The sequence below is a fragment of the Ursus maritimus genome, unplaced genomic scaffold (assembly GCF_017311325.1).
Source record: "Ursus maritimus isolate PB19 unplaced genomic scaffold, ASM1731132v1 scaffold_5, whole genome shotgun sequence".
In the NCBI taxonomy this organism is placed as follows: Eukaryota; Metazoa; Chordata; class Mammalia; order Carnivora; family Ursidae; genus Ursus; species Ursus maritimus.
In genome coordinates, this window is record NW_024426663.1 from 68,273,629 (window position 1) to 68,286,065 (window position 12,437).

General features: G+C 41.3%; 1 protein-coding gene across 1 annotated transcript in view; it reads right to left on the reverse strand.

Annotated features, from left to right (window-relative positions):
• The window catches only part of SNX24 (sorting nexin 24), a 154,606-nt gene extending 154,348 nt beyond the window's left edge, over window positions 1-258 (reverse strand). The window contains exon 1 of the mRNA XM_040622541.1: window positions 177-258. Coding sequence (XP_040478475.1) covers window positions 177-236 — 60 coding nt within the window. The 5' untranslated portion in view covers window positions 237-258. The remainder of the gene's footprint in view (window positions 1-176) is intronic.
• Between the last annotated feature and the right edge of the window lie 12,179 nt (window positions 259-12,437).

The following is a 12,437-nucleotide window of genomic DNA, read 5'->3' on the forward strand; positions in this document are numbered from 1 at the left end:
GGGGGGGGGGCGTCTCCCTGACAACCGCGCCGGGGCGCAGCCCAGCCTCAGGCCCGGGGGAAGGGAGGGCAGCCAGGGGACCCCCAGCGCAGGGCCGGCGACGGCCGGGGGCACCTCCGCGCTCAGCAGCCGCGCTCCCGCCTCGGGGGTCCTGTCCGGCCGCGGCCCGCGCCTACCGTGTATCCCCGCTCCAGGTCGCTCTCCTCGTAGCGAAAGGACGGGATGTAGACCTCCATGGCCGCGCCAGCCGGCCGGTGGAGGGCGAGCGGGGGGCGGGCTCGCGGCCGCAGCTCCGCCCCCGGCCGAGCGCCCCGCCTCCCTGCCCTGCGCCCCCAGGACCCAGACGCAGCGCCGCCCGGCCCCGAGCCGCCAGCGCCTCCGCTGCGCGCAGCGCTCCCGGGGGGCTCGGGGCGGGGGCTGGTGGCCCGGCGGCGGAGGGCGCGGGGCTCCGGGCACCTGGGTCCGGGCCCACGGGGCGGCGGAGCGGAGCTGGGCCCGGAGGAGGCGGGGCCTGAAAACCTGTGAGTCTGCAGAAAAGGGGTGTGCGCGCCTCCGCGCCAGGCGCCGGGGACCGGGCCGCACCCGGACGCTCCCTGCCCTTCGGGCGCCGCCGGGCGCTGCGTTTGCTTTTCGCCAGACACTACCCTGAGCGATTGCCGGACGGCGGGGAGCCGAAAAGCGTGGAACTCCTTGATTCTGTTCCCATGTTTGGATTTTCGTCTTAACTCTCGGCTGGCATTAACAGCAGTGAACCCTCCAACTTTTACCAAGACTTTTCTCTTTTCCTTTGAGTCCAAGGTCAGCGTCTCATTGTCAGTTAGGCGACAAAGCTGGGAATGGTAATATAATACAGAACCCGAAAGTCTGCGGGTCACGGAGACACACTGGTTTCTTGCTCCAGTTTTAAAATGCTGCCTCTAAGCCGTTTGCGTTTTAACTGGAAGAGAAAACATAAGACACACACACACACACACACCCCAAAGAAAGAAAGAAAGAAAGAAAGAAAGAAAGAAAGAAAGAAAGAAAGAAAGAAAGAAAGAAAGAAGAAAGGTGAGGACCAGAATCTGCCTGTCGGGCCAAGACCAAATAACCTGAAAGTACCTACAAGATGAAGTGTTCCACTTGAGGCAACTTGATTATCAGGTTACCTTGGTAAACTCAGTTTCTTCCTTAGGTCAGAGCATGGAGCAGAATAGAAACGTGGAGGTGACTTGTGGGTCACTGAAAAGTGGCCTCCGGCAGTGAGCTTTGGGGCTGCGGACACACCCCTGCTTCTAACTCGGTGTGCTCGAGGCCGGTGCAACTTGTGAGCTCTGACGTCGATGCTGAGCCCCTTAGTCCTGGAGAAGAGGAGGAATCAGGCCCTTTGCTTTAAGCACTTGCCTGGTGGGGACCTGCACAGCCTTCTACCTTAGCCTGGTCTGAAGACCCGTCCTCCTCGCCCACACACTTGCAGCTCCAGGATCTGTCACTCAGAACTCAGAGACTCAGCAGAGAGCTGTGCTTTGTGACCAGACCACCCTTCCTCTGTTCTTGTGCGGACCGGGCACCATCTCACGTTAGGAAACAGCTCTATGACACCATGCTGAGTTCAGAGCCTGGCTTGTGGTTCTCTTAAGCCTCCGGTGACTGTCACAGTGTATTGTGTGATTTATTTATCTGCCTCACCCAGCAGGTTTTGGGGCGTGTGGCTTAAAAAATTTTTTTTATTATCCCCTGCTTGGCCTATTGCCTGGCACATTGTTCTTGAAAGCTTGATATAAGCATGAAAGTATCCAGTCTTTACAGAAAGAGTAGAATGCACCAGGTACCAGAGCAGATACTGTTACACACCGTGTCTCAATATTAAGCTTTCTAATAACCCCAGGAGGAAGTGTTAGGTACACAGTAGGACTTCAAAGGACTAAGGAGTGTTTCTGTATATTTTTTTAAAAATAATAATGGTGAGCTCCTGGCTGGCTCAGTCAGAAGAGAATACGGCTCTTGATCTCAGTGTCATCAGTTTGATCCTCACACGGGGTGTAGAGGTTACTAAAAAAAAAAAAATTAATAAAAAAAATTGTGAGTCTTGAAGTTTAAAAAATAAATAAAATAAAATAAAATAATAATGGCTGCTGATGGCAGAAGACCAAAACAATTTCCAGACTGGTTGAAACAACTTGTTAAAGTCTCAGTGGGTAGGAGTGCCCGGCTGGCTCAGTCGGTAAAGCATGTGACTCTTGACCTCGGGGTTTGAGCCCCACGTTGGGTGCGGAGATTACTTAAAAATACAATCTTAAAAAAAAAGTCTCAGTGGGTAATGTAACCCAAGACTATGTAATCATTAAGTTCTCTCGCTAGAGATTGCTGATTGAGCTTTGATTTTTATTTTACTTTTTTAAAGATTTTAGTTATTTATGAGAGTGTGCTCATGAGAGAGAGAAAGAGAGCAAGCCAGGGCAGGGGGAAAGGGAGAAGCAGACTCCCTGATGAGCAGAGAATCATGACCTAGGCTGAAGGCAGACGGTTAACTGACTGAGCCACCCAGGTGCCCTCTGATCGAGCTTTTAAAATGCTTTCTATATCTTCCTTTCCCCAAAACCTGCTAGTAGCCTGGTATGTACCTTTTTGTCTGGCATGGCTCACCTATTTACCTGTTGAACTTAAAAGGCAGAAATGTGTGGATCCATGAAGTTCTGACAGATGGTCCAAGTGAAAACTATTTGTTGTATTCTACTAATTTTTGGATTCTACTAATATTAGTATTAATTACATTATCATATATGATATATAATATATAACTATATTAAATTTGGAATAATATAAGTAATTATATAATATAATTAAATGCATTAATATGAATAGTAATAACAACAGTATTTGTTGTAGTCTACTAATAGCGGTATATAACTTACTTTGCCTTGCTAAAAATCCACGTAAGCTCTCAATATGTGGGTGTGTTCTGGAGGGTCAGTCGTAAGTGGGATTGTTATTATTTCAATGATGATAGAGGTGTAATTCAGGCTCAGAGGAAATAAATAACTATGAAATTACTAGCTAATAGTTAGAAGGGCTAAATTTCTAACCAAGTTCTGTGAGTAACCCCTAAGAAGGGGAGCAAAGAATAGTGCTACAGAGAACATGGCAAATGTATTATCCTGTTGTTCCTATATAACTTTTAGACTGAATCTACAATCTGAGACAAGCCAGCTAGATTTCTTCTCAGAACATTAATAAAAATACATGAATACATATGTAAGACATTGAACAGTTAGTATCAGTTCATAGGGAAGCAAAAAATTTACATAAGCAAAATAATAAAATTCTGCTAGAATCTGGGTATAAAATCCTTATACTAAAAATGCCACATTTACCTAATATTGGATAGAAATATATTTCAGCAAATTTAATGATAAACGGCTTTACATACCAACTTATATTGGTTTCTACCCCAATATCAAAAGTTGCATTCTATCTGACTGAGCCAGCCAGGCACCCTTATATTAGAAATTTAGACCCAAATCTGTCAGGAATGTATTACATATTCAACATTCAATCATAAGACTAATACGTCATGGCCAAATAAGATTTATCCCAGGAACATAAAGATGGTTAAATGTTAGGAAGTCTGTTCATGTATTTCTCAACATTGTCCTATTAGAAAAGAAAAATAAATAAATGAATATCTTAATGAATCCTAAAAAACCATTAGTAAATCAGTGTACCTCTTCATAGTAATTCTTAGCAGGCTAGGAATAGCAAGAATCATTTTTAAGGTAATAAAGGTTAGCTACCATAATCCCACAGCAAATATCCTACTCAGCAGCTAATATGAGGAAGCATTGTAACAGTGCCAATAAATCTATCACAATGATTCTTTTTTTATAAAGATTTTATTTATTTATTAGAGGAGAGAGAAAGAGTATGTGTGCAAGAGCAGCAGGGAGGGGCAGAGGGAGAGAGAGAGAATCTCAAGCAGACTCCACACTGAGCCAGACCTGGGGCTGGATCTCACAACCCTGAGATCATGACCTGGGCCAAAATCCAAAGTCCAATGTTTAACCCACTGAGCCACCCAGGAGCCCCTAAATCACAACTATTCTTTCACATTTTGCTGGAGGCCCTCGCCTCTGAAATAGGACAAGTAAAAGAACTAAGAGGTACAGATATTGGTAGGAAGACAGAAAACTAAGGCTGTTTGTAGATGAAATGATCCACATAGAACAGAGTCAACTATAAATGATTAGAATTAATAAAAGTTTTGTAAGGTGCCATATAGTAAATCAATATATACTACTCAATAGATTTCCTATAAAATAGCTTTCGTACACACCAACATTAATCAGTTAAAAAATAACAGGGACAACCAAAAGATTTCATTAATTTAAAACTGATAATGTCTAAGGATAAACTTTACAACAAATGTTCAAGACCTTTTGAAGAAACCTAAAAAACTTTATTAAAGGACGTAAAAGATCTGAAAATAGTTATGTCATATTCCCAAATGGAAAGAATCAATATTTTAAAGATACAAGTTTTCACCAATATGATTAAGTTAATACAATCAAAACCCCAAAAGCTAAGAAAAGTGACAATCGGGTTCTAAAATTCATTTGAAGAATGAAGAGTCAGGGCAAGTTTGAACAAGAAGAAAAATGAACAAGGGGATAAGTTAATTTATATGACATCAAAACACATAAAGTCATAGTACAGATCTTCCTTGGCTTACGATGGGGTTATGTCCCGATAACTCCATTGTAAGTTGAAAATAGCATGAAGTAAAAAATGCATGTAAATCACGTAACCTACCGAACATCGAACATCGTAGCTTAGCCTAGCCAACCTCAGACACGCTCAGAACACTTCTATTAGTCTCCATTTGGGAAAAATCATTAACGCAAAGCCTATTTCATAATCGAGTGTTGAGTAGCTCATGTCATTTACTGAATACTGAATGTAAAAAAATAAAAAGATTGCTGTAAGTCTATCGTTGTTTACCCTTGTGATTGCCTGCAGCTGCCCAGCCTCACCCGGGAGTACGGACTGCACATCACTAGCCTGAGAGAAGACGCAAATTCAAAATCTGAAGAATAGTTTCTACTGAATGGTATCACTTGTGCACCATCATAAGGTCAAAAAATCTTGAGTTAAACCATCGTTAAGTCAGGGACAGTCTGTAATGAAACCAGTGTGCTCCTGGAACAGAATGAGACAAATGATCAAGGGAACCAAGTAGTCCAGAAACATTAACCCTGAATATGTGACAAATTAGTATGTCACAGTCTTATTTCAAACTCATGGGAGTAAAAAAAAAAAAAAAAAAGTATTCAATATACAGGGTTTACATAGTTTTCATAAATGTTTAAATTGTAAAATTTTATTATATGTTAAAAATAAATGGTGTTTAAATAAAAGTTATAATATATAGTTTATGGATAACTCACTATCCATTTGAAAGAAAAATAAAATAGGTTTTAAAGATGAATTCCATATATAGTAAAAATCTCTATGAAAAACCAAAGCTATAAAACCTTAATGTGGACAAAGTCTTATTACAATATACAAAATGTCAAAGGCATTAATGGAAAGATATTTTAGACTATATAAGGATTTAAAATATCACTCGACCCTTGGATAAAAGTGGGGTTAGGGGCACTGACCCCCCCCTTGCAGTTGAAAATCCAGGTATATAACTTTTGACTCCCCCAAAACTTAACTACTAATAGTTTACTATTGACCAGAAGCCTTACCCAGAACACAAACCTTCAATTAACACATAATTTGTATGTTAGATGTATTATGTACTGTATTCCTACAATAAAGTAAGCTACAGAAAAGAAAATGTTGTTAAGATCATAAAAGAAAATACACATACAGTACTATACTGTATTTATCAAAAAGAAAAAAAAATCCACATATAAGTGGACCTGAACAGTTCAAACCCATGTTGTTCGAAGGTCAAGTGCAATGTAAACCAAAGATCACAGTTTAAAAAAACATTTAATAAAATGAGAAAAATATTTCAACATGTATAACAAAGGATTAACATGTATTTTATATGTAAATAATACATAATTTTTTAGATGGCAGAATAGGAAATGGACAGTTTGAGTAGGCATTTCCCAAAGAATGCAAATGGACCCTAACCTCTGCATTATTTATGAACACATAACAAATTACATCCAAATTTAGCTGCTTAAAGCGATAAATATGTATTCTCTCCCCTAATTTCTGTGGGTCAGGAATCTGGGAGCAGCTTGGGCTGCCGTCCAAATGTCCACTAAGGCTCAGTCATCTCCAGACTCTACCTACTGGGCCACGACTGGGTTCACTCACATGCCTGGCAAGTTAATGTTGGTCATCGGTAGGAGACCTCTATTCCTGGCCACTTGGACCTCTCCATCAGTCCCTCCAAATGTCCTGAAGACACGGACGCTGGTTTCCCCCAAGGCAAGAAATTGGCAAGAGCTCAGGGCAGGGGCCACCATGACTTTCTATTGCTTACCGTCAGAAGTCTTACTCCACCGTTTCTGCACTATGCTACTGGTGACACAGGCTGGCTTTATTCCATGTGAGAGGAGACTATGCGATGGCTTAAATCTCAGGAGGCAGGAATTAAACGAAGCCATCGTGGAGGCTAGCCACCACGTAGCTGAGAAGAGATGCTCAAATCCAGTGGCAATCAAGGCAATGCAAATTAAATAATGAGATGTCGCTTTGCAACTTTTAGATTGGCAAAAATTTCAAAGGTTATTCCGGGTGGCAAGGTTGTGGGGAAGTAAGTACTGCTGGTAAGACCATAAGCTGGGACAGTCTCTGAAAGACAAGCTGACAGTAGCTATTACAGTTCTAAAGGCACATAATCAGTCTAGAAATTTCACTTCTGGGTTAACTAACTAGAGTTTAAACAAAAACTTTTAAAAAAAGAATTAAAAAAAAACAAAATGAAGCATTATTTTAGTATTTATTTAAAGATTTTATTTATTTATATTTAGAGACAGAGAGCGCACACAAGCCAGGGGTGGGGCAGACAGGCGGAGAGGGAAACGAAAGCATCTCGAGCAGACTCCCACTGAGTGAGGAGCCTGACGAAGGGCTCGAGCTCACGACCTTGAGATCATGACCTGAGCTGAAACCAAGAGTTGGACGCTTAACTGACTAAGCCACCCAGGCACTCTGCATTGTTTTAGCACTTAACAAAAGAAAGAAAGAAGGGGGGGAGAAAGGAAGGAAGGAAGGAAGGAAGGAAGGAAGGAAGGAAGGAAGGAAGGAAGGGAAAGAAAAGAAAAAAGAAATTTCACTTCTGAAAGCAGTTCTCCATGTGCAGGGCAGGAAAGGTACGCACAAGAACACTGAGTTGTTATTGATGGCAAAAACGTAGAAACAAATTCTATCATATTATAGATTAAAACATATGTTAGTGTATCTACACTATGAATACAACGTTGTAACCTGTTAAAAACCCCATATAGAGAGTTCTGAGTTAGGATAGCAAACTAAAGATCCATAACTAATTTCACTTCCTCCTCCAGATCCAATAAAAGACAAGAAACTTTTCCTTTTTTTTAAACCCATAAAAATAGGGAAAACAGGAAGAGAGGGAATGGCAACAAGATTTTTGTAAGCTAGAAAGCAGATGGATTAGAAGTAACTGTTTTAGCAAACAAGCAAAAGCCAAATTTAAATGGGAAAGCTGAAAAGCAACCTCATTTACACAGCACAAGTCAAAAGGCGCCACAACAGTGAACAGGGACCAGCAGGTACCAAGATCCGTGAAGCCCCTCCCCCACCTCCACACTGTTGTGGATGCTATGTCCTCAGAGAGGGTAAGACAGTCTTCACATTGGATAGCCTGGCTGAGGGCATGAGAACTTTTACCAACAAATAGCTAGGGTCTGGGGCTTGCTGACGATATACATATCGAATGATGAATGTTGAACACTTACAGAGGCCTGAAGCTATACCTTCACCTTCCAGGCAGGAAACAGGGAAAGTATTCTCTGGGAAATCTGAGCCGCGCAAGAGGAAAAATCTGGAGACATCCACTTTAGAAGTTCCCTACCAACAGCCCAATGATATCACTCTTCAGTGACACTCAAATTTCACAGGTCCCATGACTATGCTCAGAGCATCTAATCAGCTTTCAATTCCCACTGCTAAACAGGAAGAGATATCCAAAAATTAACAGATGTCTGAGGAAACCATCAAATGTGGAAGAGAGACCAAAATAGGAAAATAATTGTGAGGAAACAGAAACAGGTAAGAAAATAACTTTAAAAGTAAACTGTCACTAGTATCCTCAGAGTGATACAGGAGTTAAAAATAGGAATGGTCAGAAAACAAAAAAGTACAATCAGAGAGTAGGAACAAAATGACAGGGACAGAACATAAGAAAAACAATGGCCCTGGTCCAGGACATCCAATATCCACATGATGGGTCTTCCAGAAGGAGAAGATGAATACAGAAGGGAAGACATCATGAGTGAAACAGCTCAAGTAAATTTCCAGAACTGAATGTCATGTTTCCAGATTGAAAGCACCCACACTGGATGAAAACAGACATACACAACAGCAAATCTCTATAAGATTTCAGAACACTGGGGATAAAAGAAGATCTTACAGACTCCAGAGGGGTGGGCAGGGTGGGGGTGGGAAACAGCTTATACACAAAAGATCAGAAAACAGAATGGCTCTGGAATTCTCAACAGCAACACTGGAAGCTAGAAGACAATGAGGCAATGTCTTCAAAATTTTAGAGAAAATGATTTTCAACATATACTCAGTTAAATTACTGATTAAAAATTAAGGTAAAATAAAGTCTCAAAAGTACAGTTTCTACCCATCCATTTTCAGGATACTCTGCATATCCACCAAAACGAGGGCTAAATTAAGAAAGATGAAGGCATGGGCTATCAAGAACAGGAGGTATAACCTAGGGAAAAGCAAAGGGAATCTTCAGAATTACCACTGCGGTCCAGGTATAATAAGAAGGTCCAGACTAGAGCAACCTCACTCCAGCAAGAGACATTTTGAGACTTCACAATGCTTTCTGCTGCATCTTCTTTCCAACCTACAAAAGTACTGCAGAATATATACTACACCAACACAGGAGAGTAAGTGAAGAAAGAGGAAGGCATGAGATCCAGGACGTAGGGAATAAACCCCAGGAGAAAGCTAAAGGCACTTCCAAAGTCAAAAGCAAGGGACATCCAAGAAGTCAACACGTCCAGAGAAAATAGAAGTCCCCAGGAGACTTTGCTTTCGGAAAACAATCAGGCTAGATTACCTGATGTGAGTGGTCTTGTGGGAAAACGGATTAAGAGACTATGTGAAGACATGGGAAAACATAGCAATATATTTTAAAAAATGCACCTACAGGGGCGCCTGGGTGGCACCGCGGTTAAGCGTCTGCCTTCGGCTCAGGGCGTGATCCCGGCGTTACAGGATCAAGTCCCACATCAGGCTCCTCTGCTATGAGCCTGCTTCTTCCTCTCCCACTCCCCCTGCTTGTGTTCCCTCTCTCGCTGGCTGTCTCTATCTCTGTTGAATAAATAAATAAATAAAATCTTTTAAAAAAAAAATGCACCTACCAAATGAAAAAAATCAAGGCATGCTTTACTGCGAAAAAAGTAGGAAGTCACTGAAAACAAGGTTAGTCTGAGAAGCTGTCACAACCAAGAGGAGCAGAAGGAGACAAGACGACTAACTGTAATGTGGGGTCCTGCATGGTATCTTGGCACAGGAGGACAGTAAGGCAAAAGCTAAGAAATATGAATAAACCATAGACTCTAGGTAATTAACAATGTAATTGATATATTAATGATAACAAACGTACTATACTAATGGAAGATGTTAATAATGAGTGAAAGGAAATGTAGAGGCGAATTCTATATATACTATCTTCACAAGATTCTGTAAGTCTAATACTGTTCCAAAAAATAAAGTTTAGGGACATGGGAGGGGGATGGGGTCACTGGGGGATGGGTATTAAGAAGGGCACTTGGTGTAATGAGCACTGGGTGTTACATGCAACTGACGAATCCCTAAATTCTACCTTGAAATTAACAATACATTATATTTTAACTAACTTGAATTTAAATAAACAAAAAACCAACAAGGAACCAAAAAAAAAAGCTTTATTTTTTAAAAATGAAAGAAAACCATGATTAAATAGACTACAACTTTCTGTGATGAACAGTATTCGTATGGGCACAATATTGCAAGTGGTAAATACTGATTTAACTGGAAATTGTTCATCTAACTACACTTGAAGGGGGGACATGAGGGTGTGAGGCAGACAGATGGCACAAGAAGGGAACTAAACGTCCATTTGCCATAAAAAAGATAAATGAGGTCTAAAATTGACAACTCAAAAAATAGCAGGACATGCACTTTTAGAAATAAACAGTAGAAGAGCTAAAAATAGAGCTTATCTTTTCAGGAAAGGGACTGGGAAACTGGGGCCACGTGGGGCAAAGAACCACTCCATTTTGTCACTTAGCCTTTCCGATGCTAGTTTGTTTTTTTTTCCCCATTCATGGAGATATATATATATATTTGGTTTTATACATATTTTTTGAAGATTCTTTTTTTAAGTAATCTCTACACCCAACATGAGGCTCAAAGTCACAAACCTGAGATCAAGAGTCACATGCTCTATCAACTGAGCCAGCCAGGCACCCCACAAAGCTAGTTTAGTTTTCGAACTGTGTGCATGTATTAACTGGATGAGATAAACATGAACTTAAATATCAGAAGACTGAAGTCGATTTTTATCTACTGAGATACAAGAGCTTTCAACAGATTGGCAAATCAAAAAGTAAATTTGAGGAATACACAGAAATATCCCTAATCACACTACTAGGTATGTCTATTTGCCATATTCAAAGTATTTTTAAAAAAATGCCAACAGGGGGCACCTGGGTGGCTCAGTGGGTTGAGTGTCTGCCTTTGGCTCAGGTCATGATCCCTGGGTCCTGGGATCCAGCCCCACATCAAGCTCTCTGCTCAGCGGGGAGTCTGCTTATCCCTCTCCCTCTGCCCCTCACCCTTGCTTGAGCTCTTTTAAATAAATAAAATCTTTAAAAAAAGTTAAAAGTACCAAAACACTAACAATTTATGTCATTTTTGAAACTTAAGTTTTCTCCTTTGACTACTCTCTCCTTTCACCTTATCACTGCATTTACATACCTCAATTTGTGCCTCTTTAGTCTTTTTAAATTCATATTTTGAAATCCCTTTCCCCTTGACCTTCTCTCATACCCATCAATAATCCCTAGCTCTGAATGAATCCAACCATGTGTGTGAGGGCCTGCTTTCTCATGGCTGAAGAAATGGATAGTTTGGTTGGCTTCCCTGTAAATTCATGATCTCCAGACTCATTTGAGTCATTATCCCTCTTACTCACCTGTTTTCTAAATTTACAGGTACCATTTCCTTGACCTGCAATCTTTTTTTTTTTTTTTTAAAGATTTTATTTATTCTTTTGACAGAGATAGAGACAGCCAGCAAGAGAGGGAACACAAGCAGGGGGAGTGGGAGAGGAAGAAGCAGGCTCATAGCAGAAGAGCCTGATGTGGGGCTCGATCCCATAACGCCAGGATCACGCCCTGAGCCAAAGGCAGACGCTTAACCGCTATGCCACCCAGGCGCCCCTTGACCTGCAATCTTTGACTCTCGTGTTGGTATCACCCCCTGACGGCTTCATTTCCCACTTCACCAAGAAAAGAGCTTTCAGTCTTTACTTCCAAATACAGGCAAACTTCCCTTCCTTTTCGTTCAGAAGTATCCCTACTTCTGCGACTCTTTCCATCTACCGGACTTCTCAACTACCATTTTCACCTTACGTATTAGTTTTAACCAGGACTTGACCTCAGCAACCTGATCTCATCTTACTTGTTCCCTGAAGCTGCTTTCACGAACAATCACGGTTTGAAGGGATGGAGCATGTCCACTTTCTACTTGATACGATATCTAGTTCTGACTTCGGTTTTCGTATTTTCATGTTGGATATCCAAAAGTATCTCAAAGACAACATGCCCCGAAGAATTTCATCTTTCCCCAAACCTACATCTCCTCTAAGATCTCAGTTAAGCAAAGCAGCAGAATCCGAAGTCAAAGCTCAAACTTTGGGCATCATCGTAGGCAACCTTCTTGTATTTTCCTGATCTCAATCCAGTGCTTCAGGGCTGACACAAAGTAGAAACTGAACAAATACGTACTGAATGAAACTGACCCACTTTTATTTCCACTTGCTTGAACTATTTCTTTTCCTGCTTCCACGGAGTGCTCAGACCCTCTCCATCACCTGGCTGGCTGACTGCTTCTCTATCAACCACTATCACATTTTTATTCTCCGTATTTTTTCTTCATTGTTGACTACTTCCTTTAGTCTACAACATACTCAAAGTTCTTACAAAATTCTCCACAAAGTTCTTGTGGGTGGAAATAAACTTCTT